At 42.3% G+C, this 16767-nt stretch overlaps 1 protein-coding gene across 1 annotated transcript; it reads left to right on the forward strand.

Annotated features, from left to right (window-relative positions):
• Positions 1 to 2033: 2033 nt before the first annotated feature.
• On the forward strand, positions 2034 to 16519 carry LOC139469476 (leucine-rich repeat protein lrrA-like). Its single transcript, XM_071251658.1, has 7 exons — positions 2034 to 3312; positions 5605 to 5753; positions 6354 to 6485; positions 9431 to 9571; positions 14726 to 15038; positions 15551 to 15706; positions 16353 to 16519. Exons 1-7 carry the CDS (start codon positions 2085 to 2087, stop codon positions 16517 to 16519), a joined length of 2286 nt encoding a protein of 761 aa, XP_071107759.1. The 5' UTR covers positions 2034 to 2084.
• Positions 16520 to 16767: the final 248 nt, after the last annotated feature.

The following is a 16767-nucleotide window of genomic DNA, read 5'->3' on the forward strand; positions in this document are numbered from 1 at the left end:
ACTGTATATAACAAGTCCGTGGTAGAATGTAATAAGGCATGAATCAAAGCTATGTATTAGTTTGTTTGTTGTTTAAAGGGACAGTACATTGACCATTCTGTGGCATTGTTTGTAAACAATAGCCGATTACCTCTGAGCTTACTTGGCTCTGCTTGCCTTAATCTGCGAGAAAAGTTTCTGCTCATTGACCAAACCGCGGATGTAGGTTTATCACGTGACCTGAATTTCCTCTTGTTTGTAACCAAATGCACATATTCTAAAATAAAAGAAGAGTCTATCGCAAACCTTTCGGTTCACTTTACATATTGTTTTGCATAACTATATATGTATATAACTACAACTGTGACAGTGAGGTGCATGAAAAGACAGCTTTTCACATCAAAACTATTTGGTGGGCTTCAATGACAGCATGTGGAAAATAATTACACAAATGGAAATAGTTTTTCATGTTTTAGGTTATTTTCTCAAAGAAGGTTAAACATTTCCTGACATGTTTATCTAAATGTGTAGATTCATCCAAAATGAAACAGCTGAAAAATATATGAATGGACTGTGTAAGATGTGACAAGGGGCGGAGGTACCCGGATGGCCGCAAGGAGAGTAATTGGCTTAATATGACCAAAGCATGTTTATTTTGTAATATAGACTTTGATAAACACTGGCTTCTAATCAAATTATGAATATAAAATGTAAAGAAAATGTTTACATACTGCATGTGCTTTTTTTAAATGTTGACTCTGCATTCCAAATACAATTATATTTGCGTCCCGAGTGCCACACTCTGAATCTCCCAAATCCTACCTACTGGATAGAAAGGGGGTTGGCAGACCCAGATATTCAAGGGGGGCAGGGGTGGCCCAGTTGTCTAAGGTGCCGCAATTTGTTGTGAAAAGTTGCGTCTCTTAGGCATGCCAGAAACCTATGATTGTCGGTTTGAATCCTGGTTCGCCCCAATTATGTTTCTAGTTTTGTCAGCACCATACCCGTGCTTGTGGGTTTCACCAAAGTGGTAAACATATATAACCTGACCTGCATCACTTCAGGCTTTCCTCCTACATTTAGCTGACATGCCGTGATATGACTGGAATACTGTTAAAAGCGGCGTTAAACACAACTCACTTCACTCACTGATATTCAGGCAGTGTGTAGGATTGATATTAGGTGACCACAAAGCAATATTGCCGGTGTACTCCTCATTCTGAGCGGATTTTCCTCTCACTTGAACCAGGCTGTGTGTTGATTGGTTGGTTATAAATGATGATGACACTTAAAATCACCTGTGTGTCTCCACGGTTGATGGAGGAAAGTTGTGTGTACAATCCTGTGACATAATGATGGACACAGCTCCAGATAAGCTGCGTATCTGCGTAAAATACGCATCAGAAATGCAGTAAAATATAATCCAAGCATATCAAATATGCAACGAACATAACAGATACGCTACAAAAATAAAACTTGTGCGTATCATCAAAATATTGTGAAGTAACCCCGCGTATTCGATTAGCAAATCAGCAACTTATTTTGAAATTATAAACGGGCATTCCGTCAACCTTGCCAAACTCCACGATGACAGAGTTACATCATGATCATTTGCCATCACTTTCGTTGGGAAGTATCATGGTATTTTTTAGTCCTATAAAGCTCTCGAACCCACATGACACCAGTTTGCAGGGACTAGATGAATAGTGTTTTTAAATATTTGATTTAAATACCCACATGTGTAAAAACTAGTGGGTAACAGAAATTTGAATACCCAGATAGAATTACTGATACCCAATGATTTTAAAATGCATGGGTAAAATACCCACAACACCAAAAGCTTATCTGGAGCTCTGGATGGATACCCTTGGTTCCTGTAGTTCGTGTGAAGTTGGCATAATGATGCTTGATTACACTATTTTGTATTGGGAAAAGAAAAACAAAATTAAAATGATGATTTCCTAAAGCCTGTTGTCCTGATTTTCAGATTTGGGTTTGGATTTCTTTGGAGGAACATAAAAGAAGACATTGTGAGATTGGAGACCCTTGTGGGGATGGCAACATGTGAACCAAAGTAACAGGTTCACCCTCAACATTCCACCGCCATGGACAACTCTAGAGATATACCTTCACAAAGTCTGACACCAGACAGAGACAGGTTTGAAGACTGGCAACCAGTGTCCCCAGAACATAAAGAACATAAACAGTTTGTAGATCCGAGCAAGGAGACACCTGACCTTGCTAACCTTACCAATGGTGTCTGTGATGGTCATGGGGAGGCTGACGATGATGGGGAGGCTGACGGTGAGGCAGATCTGTCTTCCACAAGCCTTGAACACTTGTCTGACACAGCCCTCAATGATAGACTCGCTGTACTTACTCTAGATTTCAATGATCTCACATCTCTTCCCGAGTGTATTGGGCAGGGTGCTCCAAACTTGAGGATTCTGTCTGTGAATGGTAATCAGTTGAAGACATTGCCACATAGCATTGGATCTCTCCTACGTCTAGAGGAGATTCATCTGAATGAAAATTGTCTGGAGTTTATTCCAGATTCTGTGTGTAGTTTGAAGAGGTTGAGAATATTAAGACTGACTGGAAATAGTGTTGAAAAGCTGCCTGATGACTTGGGTGAGATCAATGCCTTACAATCACTCACCATTGATGAGAACAGTTTGTCACACCTTCCAAAGACATTTGGACTTCTTGAAAATTTGCAAACATTTGAAAGTAATACAAACAAGTTGACATCCCTACCATCAGGATTTGGAAAGTTGAAAAACTTGAAAATTCTTAATCTGAGCTACAACCAAATTGAAAGACTTCCAGACAATTTTGGTGAATTGAAAAGTATTGAATTTCTAGATGTATCAGGAAACCAAATCGAACACTTGCCAAAGTATTTTAACTCTAGTCAGACACTGAGGAAGTTTTATGCAGACTGCAACTTGATTGGAGAGTTACCTGACTGGATGTCCCAGCTACCGCAGGCTTTAGAAGTGTCAGTGAAAGACAATAAGCTGAGTCACCAGGCTGTCACTGAAACATTTGGTCAAACAAACCATCGATTGAAGGTGTTAGACATGAGTGGTAATTTCATGACCTCATTACCGAACTCGATAGGAGAGTTAACAGAGTTAGAGACTTTGCATCTTGGAAGTGTTATTGATGAACTGGAACGACGGAACTTTCAGAATGGTAACTGGATATCGCAGTTGCCGATCACCTTTTGTCAGATGGTGAATCTCAAGGAACTTCATCTTGACGAGAACCAAATACAAGAACTGCCTGAAGACTTTGGAAATCTGGTTAATCTGGAGTTCCTAGATCTTGGTATGTTTGGGGTTTCCGACTTGCTGATACAATATGTGTATCAAACTAATGATGTTGTCATTTTGCATTTATTTAATAAGATGATTAGTAAGTAGTATGTTGTTAACGTTGTTAGAAGAGGAAACAACTGTGATTGTTTATTATATCATGCCTATTGTCATGATTGTGATTAGGATAGTTGTTGCTATGTGCCATCACATTAGTGATTTATGGTTTGGGAGTCAACAAGCATGTTTTAATAATGATCATGTTCTCATTATCCTAGAAAATAACCAATCTGAATCCCAGAACTGAATGAAGGCAAGCTTCTGTACAATGAATTAACCAAACAATACATACCAGTGAGAGCAGTTTACATAGTCCACATTGTTAACAATAACCAGTAGAGGACGTAATGTGTATGCGAGACGGCTCTCCCATCTCGCGTACAAGTGACCACCTGAGAGGGGGTCACTCGTATGCGTGACGGCCTGTCAGTGGACCATGGATTTCTGCATGTTGCACAAAAATGTCTCTACAAGCGTTATTTGTGAAAATAATAAAACAAAATTAAGTACAGTTATTGATCATTCTACTAGTTATCGAATGACATGAAAAAAATGTCATAAGAAAAATAATAAACGGTCAAATTGGGAGAAAAATCGAGCAAAATGTTGTGTTTTTGACAGCGATTTACTCCTATGTACATATTTTCAGAAACTAACACGTATTTTCTTAAAGCGTATTCATCGTAGAGTTACAAAATATATAAATTATTTCACGCACACCAACGCACACCCATTTTCCATCTCGTTGAAACATGTTTACTTTCTTCGAAACTGTGCGAACCGTCTCGCGTACAAGTGACTGGTCGACAAGCCGATAAAGGGAGGTAACCGATGCCTGACTAAAATGTTGAATCGGAACATCCGTCTTGTTACACTAAATGTGTCTGAATCAGAATGATGCGTATAATATACACGATATTTATTTAGCGCGTAGTTTCGTGGTTAGAACAAGGAGGAAATGTATTTTGATCACGTATCAGGAAAACAATTTTGCAGTGGGTAATATATTTTTAGGTGGAAGTAAAATTGTTGGAAAACAAAGTATTTCTGTGAAATAATGAGTAATGCTTGGTATCGAACGACATAAAATATTGCAAAGTAAATTAAAACAGTCAAATTTGGGGATTTTGGACAGCGATTTTCTCCTATGTGCATATTTTTCAGAAACATTTCAGTATTTTCTTAAAGCTTATTTGTCGTAGTGTAACAACATATATTTACTTTTTCGGGCACACGAACGCACACCTATGTGCCAGTGCGTTGAAACATATCTACTTTCCTCAAACTGCTCGCAACTGGTAAACAAGTCGTCCCACAGCGCCATTACGCGTACGAGAGACGGCTCTCCGAACAAGCAGTGATAACTGTGAAGAGTTTCTGTGTTTCATCAAGAAGAAAGTTTTACTCTTGTATCAAACCAGAATTTGGCCTTGAACCCTATATCTATAAAAAATAATATGAATTTGTTACCATTGACCAGCTGTTGACTAAGTTTAGAACCAACAATCACTCTCTACCTGTTGAGAGGGGACGGTAGATAGATTTACCCTATGTTGATAGGATTTGACACTTTGTATTATTACTGTCGAAGACAAGTTTCACTACTTGTTTGAGTGTACACATTTGGAAACTGATCATCTGCGCTTTCTTAAAAAGTACTATTATGTCAAGCCTAATTACCATAAAGTAAAGTCTCTAAAGTACTCCTTAAGTCTCAGTGCTAAGAAACCTCAGCAGATTTGTTCTCCTGTATGCTTAAAACATTCTAATGTATACTCTCATACTCTGTCCCTGTTAATCAAATGACTTTCTTGCATGTACATGATGTATGTCCATGTACCACTGCGAGTGGTTATTTATGGAAATAAAACTATATCTATGTACCTGTGGTACTCTTGTTTTATCGGAGAAAGATAATACAGTCATTAATCATGGTAATCAACGGGCATTGTAATAATGATAATAATACTCATTGTAATCATGGTAATTATGGTAATTGATCTCCACGATTTATGGTAATGCTAATCAGACTCAGCCACAGTTTGTACTGTCTCCGGTATATGAAATAAGAATAAAAAGGGTTTGGTATGTAAAAGATACATAATCCCCGAGGTCATACACTTACAAAAATCCTGAAATTGAATAAATGCATTTATTCAAACTAATCATGTTAATACTTTAATAGTGATTCTTTAAAGCTCAATTGCTCTCCATCTTTATTTGTTCATTTCTTCCTCCCTACAAGGCCAGAACATGCTCCATGAGTTGCCTGACTCGTTTGGGAACCTGCGGTCCCTGAGGATCTGCCTCCTGTCCAAGAACCACCTCCAGCTGCTTCCATCCAACTTCGGGCAGCTCACAGCGCTAGTAGATCTCAGGATGGACAATAACATGGTATGTACCATGGGCCTTGTACTGATGCTGTCATGTTATATGTTTCCATGACAACTCACAGACCTTGTACTAATGCTGTGATGTCATATGCTTCCATGACAACTCACAGTACTTGTACTGATGCTGGGACATCATATGTTTCCATGGCAACTCACAGACATTGTGCTAATGCTGTGATGTCATGTTTCCATGGCAACTCACAGACTGTGTACTAAAGCAGTGACATGTTTCCATGACAACTCACATACATACTAATGCTGTGATGTCATGTTTCCATGGCAACTCACAGACCTTCTACTATAGCTGTGAAGTCATATGCTTCCATAGGAACTTACAGATGTTGTACTAATGCTGTGATGTCATATGTTTCCATGGCAACTAATAGACCTTGTACTAATGCTGTGATGTCACATGCTTCCATGACAACTGAACCTGCGTCATAAGCAAAGCGAGGAGAAGAAATAACTAACTTCGATAAAGCTTGGTCAAACTCAATCCATTATTACTGCCATAATCATTTCACCAAGTCAAATGTAGAATAGCTAGTGAGGAATATTGATGATATTATCATGAGGCAGATATATAACCTTCATATTTTAGATTGCCGAGTTGCCAGAATCCTTTGAGAAACTTGTTCAGCTGAAGACGTTGGATCTCTTCAACAACTTGTTAGCCCATGTGCCGTCCTGTCTCCAGCACTTCAACCATCTAGTCAGACTGGACATTGATGAGGTAGGTGCCCTCCTGGTGTCATTCTGTGGATCTCTTCAACAACTTGTTAGCTGATGTGCCGTCCTGTCTCCAGCACTTCAACCATCTAGTCAGATTGGACATTGATGAGGTAGGTGTCTTGGTGGTGTCATTCTGTGGATCTCTTCAACAACTTGTTAGCTCCTGTACTGTCCTGTCTCCAGCACCTAAACCATCTAGTCAGGCTGGACATTGATGAGGTAGGTGTCTTGGTGGTGTCATTCTGTGGATCTCTTCAACAACTTGTTAGCTGATGTGCCGTCCTGTCTCCAGCACTTCAACCATCTAGTCAGATTGGACATTGATGAGGTAGGTGTCTTGGTGGTGTCATTCTGTGGATCTCTTCAACAACTTGTTAGCTCCTGTACTGTCCTGTCTCCAACACCTAAACCATCTAGTCAGGCTGGACATTGATGAGGTAGGTGTCCTCCTGGTGTCATTCTGTGGATCTCTTCAACAACTTGTTAGCTCCTGTACTGTCCTGCCTCCAACACCTAAACCATCTAGTCAGGCTGGACATTGATGAGGTAGGTGCCCTCCTGGTGTCATTCTGTGGATCTCTTCAACAACTTGTTAGCTCATGTACTGTCCTGTCTCCAACACCTTAACCATCTAGTCAGGCTGGACATTGATGAGGTAGGTGTCCTCCTGGTGTCATTCTGTGGATCTCTTCAACAACTTGTTAGCTGATGTACTGTCCTGTCTCCAGCACCTAAACCATCTAGTCAGGCTGGACATTGATGAGGTAGGTGCCCTCCTGGTGTCATTCTGTGGATCTCTTCAACAACTTGTTAGCTGATGTGCCGTCCTGTCTCCAGCACTTCAACCATCTAGTCAGATTGGACATTGATGAGGTAGGTGTCTTCCTGGTGTCATTCTGTGGATCTCTTCAACAACTTGTTAGCTGATGTACTGTCCTGTCTCCAACACCTTAACCATCTAGTCAGGCTGGAAATTGACGAGGTAGGTGTCCTCCTGGTGTCATTCTGTGGATCTCTTCAACAACTTGTTAGCTCCTGTACTGTCCTGTCTACAACCCTTAACCATCTAGTCAGGCTGGACATTGATGAGGTAGGTGCCATCCTGGTGTCATTCTGTGGATCTCTTCAACAACTTGTTAGCTCATGTACTGTCCTGTCTCCAACACCTAAACCATCTAGTCAGACTGGACATTGATGAGGTAGGTGTCCTCCTGGTGTCATTCTGTGGATCTCTTCAACAACTTGTTAGCTCATGTACTGTCCTGTCTCCAGCACCTTAACCATCTAGTCAGATTGGACATTGATGAGGTAGGTGTCCTCCTGGTGTCATTCTGTGGATCTCTTCAACAACTTGTTAGCCCATGTGCCGTCCTGTCTCCAACCCTTAACCATCTAGTCAGACTGGACATTGACGAGGTAGGTGCCCTCCTGGTGTCATTCTGTGGATCTCTTCAACAACTTGTTAGCCCATGTGCTGTCCTGTCTCCAACCCTTAACCATCTAGTCAGACTGGACATTGATGAGGTAGGTGCCCTCCTGGTGTCATTCTGTGGATCTCTTCAACAACTTGTTAGCCCATGTGCCGTCCTGTCTCCAACCCTTCACCATCTAGTCAGACTGGACATTGATGAGGTAAGTGCCCTCCTGGTGTCATGTTGTTGATCTCTTCAACAACTTGTTAGCCCATGTGCCGTCCTGTCTCCAACACCTAAACCATCTAGTCAGACTGGACATTGACGAGGTAGGTGTCCTCCTGGAGTCATTCTGTGCAGGGCTGAAGTGGCTAGGTCATGTCAGAAGTACACCAGTCTATTGTGAGATGATGGTAGCACATTGTTGAAGCACCTAGACACCTAGGCACCCATTGTCACATGACACTATGCTTCGGATGATGTACATGAGGTCATAACAAAGCCAACGTCATCAACTGATCAGGGGATGCTGTTCCTGTTGATTGTTCTTGTGGGTCTGTCTTGTGTATCCCATTTCCTGTCTTAAACCTTGGGGCAATCTATCTTCAGAGTTTTAGATTAGGAGTTTGGGTGGCGAGCTTGGGTGGTGATATTTATACAAACTCTTAACTTCCTCTGGGTTTGCACAGGTTGCAAATGCTACAAGTTTGTAAATCTATCTTGAAAAAGTCATGAATTTAAATTCTGCTTGAAAATGGATACCGGTAATGCTTTGAATTGTCCCAGCAAGTCCCCCTCTCAAGTAAATTATCTCAATATATCTGTTCGAATTTTTAAAACATCCTGATGGAATCTTTTGAAAAGCTTGAAGAACATTCTGTTATGAGTCCAATATGTCTGAATCTGTAACAAAGAGAACTAAAGGCCTTTCAGCATGTACAGAAAAGTACCACTATTTTCATATATCTGAATGATCTGTCACAATAAGGAACTAAGTAAGATTTACCCTAAACACAAATCTGCCATGGATCTTCTTGTTCTCACTATATCTCATCCTCCGTCAGAACCAAAAACCTCCAACGTTTCAGGTTGCCACAGGCTTGGTTATTGGGAAGAACCTGCAAGTTGTAAGCAAGATTGGCTTGGTTCCTTGGCCTTTTAGTTCTCAAACTTCCATCTTTTTTACAGGTATTGGGTCACCCGTTAATGTTCACACCAATCTGAAAATTTGTGAAAATATTTTCTTTGCTAATTCTGGCCACTCTGATGAAACATTGAACATTCTGATCCCTCGTTATGCCGATTTTTCTCTTTAAAAAAATGTATTTTTTGGTTATTTGATAATAGTTGTTTAAGAAACAACCATGAAGTGTTTGTCAATAATTGTAAATATTTGTGCTGTCGCCAAGATTATTCATGTCTGAATTGTGTCATAATTCTTATATCTTATATGTTTGCCTTTTCCTGTGTATAAACTGTAGATCCTGGGTATTGTTTATTGGTAAAGGTTTTTGTTTTGTTTCTATGGTTACAGAACAAGCTTGGAATGCCCCGTCACGAGGTTCCGATGGTGGTGCGGCAGTCCAAGTACCCCCCACGGGATCCCTCCTTGAAGGACAACTGGAGGGGCCGACCTCGCCAGGACCTAACTGGCCTTGAATCCTCCATCATCCAGGTGAGCCTATAGAATAGTAGGGTGGACTGACACCACATTGAGGTGAGCCTATAGAATAGTAGGTGGACTGACACCACATAGAGGTGAGCCTATAGAATAGTAGGGTGGACTGACACCACATTGAGGTGAGCCTATAGAATAGTAGGGTGGACTGGCACCACATTGAGGTGAGCCTATAGAATAGTAGGGTGGACTGGCACCACAGGTGAGCCTATAGAATAGTTGGGTGGACTGACACCACATTGAGGTGAGCCTATAGAACAGTAGGGTGGAGTGACACCACATAGGTGAGCCTATAGAATAGTAGGGTGGACTGACACCACATTGAGGTGAGCCTATAGAATAGTAGGGTGGAGTGACACCACATTGAGGTGAGCCTATAGAATAGTAGGGTGGACTGGCACCACATTGAGGTGAGCCTATAGAATAGTAGGGTGGACTGACACCACATTGAGGTGAGCCTATAGAATAGTAGGGTGGACTGGCACCACATTGAGGTGAGCCTATAGAATAGTTGGGTGGACTGGCAACACATTGAGGTGAGCCTATAGAATAGTAGGGTGGAGTGACACCACATTGAGGTGAGCCTATAGAACGGTAGGGTGGACTGACACCACATTGAGGTGAGCCTATAGAATAGTAGGGTGGACTGACACCACATTGAGGTGAGCCTATAGAACAGTAGGGGGCACGACATTGAGGTGAGCCTATAGAATAGTAGGGTGGAGTGACACCACATTGAGGTGAGCCTATAGAACAGTAGGGTGGACTGACACCACATTGAGGTGAGCCTATAGAATAGTAGGGTGGACTGACACCACATTGAGGTGAGCCTATAGAATAGTAGGGTGGAGTGACACCACATAGGTGAGCCTATAGAACAGTAGGGTGGACTGACACCACATTGAGGTGAGCCTATAGAATAGTAGGGTGGACTGACACCACATTGAGGTGAGCCTATAGAATAGTAGGGTGGACTGACACCACATTGAGGTGAGCCTATAGAATAGTATAGTGGACTGGCACCACATTGAGGTGAGCCTATAGAATAGTAGGGTGGACTGACACCACATTGAGGTGAGCCTATAGAACAGTAGGGTGGAGTGACACCACATAGGTGAGCCTATAGAACAGTAGGGTGGACTGACACCACATTGAGGTGAGCCTATAGAATAGTAGGGTGGACTGACACCACATTGAGGTGAGCCTATAGAATAGTAGGGTGGACTGACACCACATTGAGGTGAGCCTATAGAATAGTAGGGTGGACTGACACCACATTGAGGTGAGCCTATAGAATAGTAGGGTGGAGTGACACCACATTGAGGTGAGCCTATAGAATAGTAGGGTGGACTGACACCACATTGAGGTGAGCCTATAGAACAGTAGGGTGGACTGGCACCACATTGAGGTGAGCCTATAGAATAGTTGGGTGGACTGGCACCACATTGAGGTGAGCCTATAGAATAGTAGGGTGGAGTGACACCACATTGAGGTGAGCCTATAGAACGGTAGGGTGGACTGACACCACATTGAGGTGAGCCTATAGAATAGTAGGGTGGACTGACACCACATTGAGGTGAGCCTATAGAACAGTAGGGGGCACGACATTGAGGTGAGCCTATAGAATAGTAGGGTGGAGTGACACCACATTGAGGTGAGCCTATAGAACAGTAGGGTGGACTGACACCACATTGAGGTGAGCCTATAGAATAGTAGGGTGGACTGACACCACATTGAGGTGAGCCTATAGAATAGTAGGGTGGAGTGACACCACATAGGTGAGCCTATAGAACAGTAGGGTGGACTGACACCACATTGAGGTGAGCCTATAGAATAGTAGGGTGGACTGACACCACATTGAGGTGAGCCTATAGAATAGTTGGGTGGACTGACACCACATTGAGGTGAGCCTATAGAATAGTAGGGTGGACTGACACCACATTGAGGTGAGCCTATAGAATAGTAGGGTGGACTGGCACCACATTGAGGTGAGCCTATAGAATAGTAGGGTGGAGTGACACCACATTGAGGTGAGCCTATAGAATAGTAGGGTGGAGTGACACCACATTGAGGTGAGCCTATAGAATAGTAGGGTGGACTGACACCACATTGAGGTGAGCCTATAGAATAGTAGGGTGGACTGACACCACATAGGTGAGCCTATAGAATAGTAGGGTGGACTGACACCACATTGAGGTGAGCCTATAGAATAGTAGGGTGGAGTGACACCACATTGAGGTGAGCCTATAGAATAGTAGGGTGGACTGACACCACATTGAGGTGAGCCTATAGAATAGTAGGGTGGACTGACACCACATTGAGGTGAGCCTATAGAATAGTAGGGTGGACTGACACCACATAGGTGAGCCTATAGAATAGTAGGGTGGACTGACACCACATTGAGGTGAGCCTATAGAATAGTAGGGTGGACTGACACCACATTGAGGTGAGCCTATAGAATAGTAGGGTGGACTGACACCACATAGGTGAGCCTATAGAACAGTAGGGTGGACTGACACCACATTGAGGTGAGCCTATAGAATAGTAGGGTGGACTGACACCACATTGAGGTGAGCCTATAGAATAGTAGGGTGGACTGACACCACATTGAGGTGAGCCTATAGAATAGTAGGGTGGACTGACACCACATTGAGGTGAGCCTATAGAATAGTAGGGTGGACTGACACCACATAGGTGAGCCTATAGAATAGTAGGGTGGACTGACACCACATTGAGGTGAGCCTATAGAATAGTAGGGTGGAGTGACACCACATTGAGGTGAGCCTATAGAATAGTAGGGTGGAGTGACACCACATAGGTGAGCCTATAGAATAGTAGGGTGGACTGACACCACATTGAGGTGAGCCTATAGAATAGTAGGGTGGAGTGACACCACATAGGTGAGCCTATAGAACAGTAGGGTGGACTGGCACCACATAGGTGAGCCTATAGAATAGTAGGGTGGACTGACACCACATAGGTGAGCCTATAGAATAGTATAGTGAACTGACACCACATTGAGGTGAGCCTATAGAACAGTAGGGTGGACTGACACCACATTGAGGTGAGCCTATAGAATAGTATAGTGAACTGACACCACATTGAGGTGAGCCTATAGAACAGTAGGGTGGACTGACACCACATTGAGGTGAGCCTATAGAATAGTAGGGTGGACTGGATAGTGTGGGATGTTATCTGTGGAAACTAGCTGCTTACTTGTCATTGCTCAGGTCAGACTTGTGAGACAGAGTTATCTCCCATTGACCACAGATAGTAATAGTGGTGGTGGTTGAGATTCAGTTGCCTGTATATGGCCAATATGCTTACCAAATGTATCAATATATCCATTTCAACAATAGCCAGTGTTTATTCCAAATTTAATGATTAGATTTATATTGATCTTTGAGAACAATTGAGAAACCTTTTTTCAATTGTTTCTTAATTCTCATGAGTTTGGTTACCTTTTCATCACAAACCCACATTAAGTTGAGGGTATTAACCATGTGCACGACAGCAGTACAGATAACATTATACAAGTGTTAGGGATGTATATAATAAATATCATAATCCATATTGTGATTTAATAAAGTTAACCACAACCTAAGGCATCCTCATGGTGCTACATTATTGCTATTATTATTATTATTATTATTTTTATTGACAAATTGTGAAATAAATATATCCTCACACCCTCGCCCACCCGCCAGAAATTCTCCCAAGCACTGAAAGTAGGTCTATAGGCATTTGTTAATCAACCAGTCAGATTCAATATTCTCCAAATTTGCTTTGAGTGACTACCCAACAGAAACTCACACCAATCAACGATATTTTCATGGAATTCATGAATGTCTGAGAACTCGTATTAATATTGCAGTGACCCTTGTCATAAGTGGAATGGTTTATTACAAAGCAATTGTTATGCTGTGCAGTAAGATACTTCCAGTATTTATTTCAATTTGGGAACTCCATTCCATTATGTACAGTCACATATCCCTACACTGTAAATCAGGGTGAACTTAGGTGTGAGGGTACATAGAGGTTAAAATAAAGACAATTTGTGTGATTGTCAGCAGTGTCCAATATTCAGAATATTGTGAAAATAAAAGGTTTCCTCCCCTAATTTTACTGGACCGTGTTGTAATAGTTATAGTGGGTTAACCTGAAATTTTGCTTCAGTTATCAGTACATGTTAATGTGATGGTACTAGAGACTGTTTAATGTAGTGAGTGAGGCAGTGAGTATGGGTTACACTGCTTTTTGGAAATATTCCAGCAATATCACGACAGGGGACACAAGAAATGGGTTACACATTGTGCCCATGTCGGGAATCAAACCCGGGGCTTCAGCGTGACCAGCGAATGCTTAAACCACTAGGCTACCCCAGCGCCCCTGTCCCACCGCCCCTGTTTAATGTAAGAGTTCAGGTGGGTTTGTGGTTTGTATTCAGGTAGACTTCCTCAACAACTACTGCTGATGAATAAGTGAGTGAATGAGTTGGGTTTAACGCCGCTTTTAACAGTATTCCAGTTATATCGCCAGTTATGTCAGCTTAATGTGGGAGGAAAGCCCGAAGTGATGCAGGTCTCAGACATTTACCACTTCGGTGAAACCCACGAGCACGGGTATGGTGCTGACAAATCTAGAAACATAATCGGGGCGAACCGGGATTCGAACCCACAATCATAGGTTTCTGGCGTGCCCAAGGGACGCAACTCTGCACAGCGAATCGCGGCGCCTTAGACGACTGGGCCACCCGTGCCCCCTACTGCTGATGAAGAAAGACAAGTTCTATGGATGAACAACTTCTTTATTACAATTAGTGCAACGTTTCGGTGTAGATCCTAACACCTTTATCAAGTACCGAAACGTCGCACTAATTGCAATAAAGAAGTTGTTTATCCATAGAACTTGTCTTTCTTCATCACACAAACTTCTAAATGCCACTGAAAGAAACTACTGTTGAGCCCGATAAAACTGCAGAGTGCTTTTTTTTAGAAGACTTCTGTTTAAGAGACAGACAGATATGACTTTCTGCTCGGGTAGTCCAATACTGGCCAAGCAGACAATATACTTCCAGTTACATCTCTTGCGTCAGTAGTTGTCAGTATGATGGTACACTGTAGATGCTTCTGAATGGTCCTGGTATTTCAGGTTATTGATGCTTGGCCTCTTACTGGAGTGGAAGAACGGCAGGAAGAGGACTCTGAGAAGTACAGCGAGCAGCAGCTGGAACTAGCTGCACGGAGAAACATGTCCATCTGGCGATCTCACGATGGGCCCACGCAGCGGGAGAAGTTTGTCAGGGGAGAGAGTGCTTTCCGGAATTGGCTTTCACGGAATAAGACATTTGCAAATGTGGCAAGTGACGAAGCTGAGAGTGAGGGTGCCTGGAGCAGCGAGGGGGATGAAGGTGAAGAGGAAGATGATGATGATGACGGCTGTTGCATTAGCTACTCGAAAAATGGTAAGACTGGCCATTATAGGTTTTTTTAGGTTGGATCCACTGACCCTATTTCCTTCAATATTGGATAAATTATCAATCCAAATTTACACTGTTCTATTTTGGCCATGCGTCATGCGCTCATATTTATTTTGAGCTTCTCATTGTTTTATGAATATCATCTTTAAAACTTTTGGTGCTCAATTTGACATTAATATTTCATCAAAACGATCCGTCGACAAGTCGAAGAAAAACTCCTTCCATTATAAATCTAGAGCTATGTCCCTTGTCTTTGTTACATGGTATTTGCTAAAATTAACTCCTTTGCCTTCTGAGAAAAAATGACAAAAAGCACTTTCCAGCAGAGGATGATGCTCAAGATGGTGATTTCATTGATATTTTCCTTATACTCTCTGTCTTTAGAATTGGGTTATTGGAGGTCAGTGATTTGAATCTGGAACATTGGGAACCTTCAGTTTTAGTATGAGTATAAAATTCTGAAGTTGGGTGTCCTCATTGATTCTGTGTCTCCTCAGACTCGGGGTCGGCCAGTGGGAGCGAGGAAGACAACTGGGATCTCCCCTCACAAGCACCTGCCGATACCCAGACCGAAACAGTCCGGGAAGATGAAATTGGTGGAGAATGTGAGAACTGGGATGAGGAAATAGAGGAGCAGTTCTCCAGCAACACAGGTCAGTATGGTGTGTGACTGTGTGGGTCTCCCCTTGGGTACTCAGTGGTAGAAACTAACAGTTTTAGTCCACTAGTCCTTATAATTATAACATGTAGCAAAACCCTTAAAAAGAGCAAATTGCTATTTGTCCTTATGATACCTCAACTATTAGGCACTATTTAGACTATAGGACTAGAGCCAATTTCTACCGCTGAGGTACTCCAGGTTAGAATTGGTCCTTAGAAACCTGTTCTGGTTGTTAGAGGCTACTTAATGGATCAGGTGCGACATCGACATGGCATGGAATGTTGCACATAATATCAATGGCTGGTTTGTCTGGTCCAGATTCGATTATTTCCGAGCTGTCTTCATATAGCTGGATTATGTCTGAATGTGGAGTTAAACAACTAACACAATATTTGCCAGGCTGATATGTCTCTGGACTTGCTGAAGGTAATGTGGTTAAAGCGTTTGCTCGTCATCCTGAAGACCCTGGGTTCAATTCCCAACATGGGTACAATGTGTGAAGCCATTTCTGGCATCACCGGCTGTGATAATGTTGGAATATTGCTAAAAGCGGCATAAAACCTCACTCACTCACACTCACGCTTCCAAATGTAATGTATATGTTACCATGGTTATTGAGAGTACTGTCTTGCTCTCAGATCCCCCACCTGTGTCTCATCACCCAACATGGACAGAGGCTCACCAGCCCACCAAGGACCTTCAAACACTCTTCTTTGCGTTTGATCTCCACACACCGTCCATCCCTCGGAACACATCAGCTGTCACCTTCCCAGAAGAACCGGGGCAGTATGACGATGCAGATTAATGAACCGCAAACTGCTTCAACACCATGGCTGGGGCTTCTTACAGAAGATGATGTTAGCGCTACAACTATTGTAAAGTGTATGGAGAACTTAAATTGTTTTGTTGATTGAGAACATTAGTGATATTCTGAGGGTCACACATTATGGGTCTATGAAGGTCAACTACAAGCACCCAGGAGAGCTTTGTTGTTAATACTTCACAGATCATCTTCCTGAGGCAAGGGCATTAACTGACTATAATAGTCCAGTT

This window comes from Haliotis cracherodii, unplaced genomic scaffold (genome assembly GCF_022045235.1).
Source record: "Haliotis cracherodii isolate W230 unplaced genomic scaffold, xgHalCrac1.p SCAF_2, whole genome shotgun sequence".
NCBI lineage: Eukaryota > Metazoa > Mollusca > Gastropoda > Lepetellida > Haliotidae > Haliotis > Haliotis cracherodii.

Bases quoted from the DNA above. Each gene is read 5' to 3' on its own strand.
- LOC139469476 (XM_071251658.1), top strand. From the start codon at position 2,085: ATGGACAACTCTAGAGATATACCTTCACAAAGTCTGACACCAGACAGA. The intron at 3,313-5,604 runs GTATGTTTGGGG...CCTCCCTACAAG, and splicing joins TCTGGAGTTCCTAGATCTTG to GCCAGAACATGCTCCATGAG. The intron at 6,486-9,430 runs GTAGGTGCCCTC...CTATGGTTACAG, and splicing joins TCAGACTGGACATTGATGAG to AACAAGCTTGGAATGCCCCG.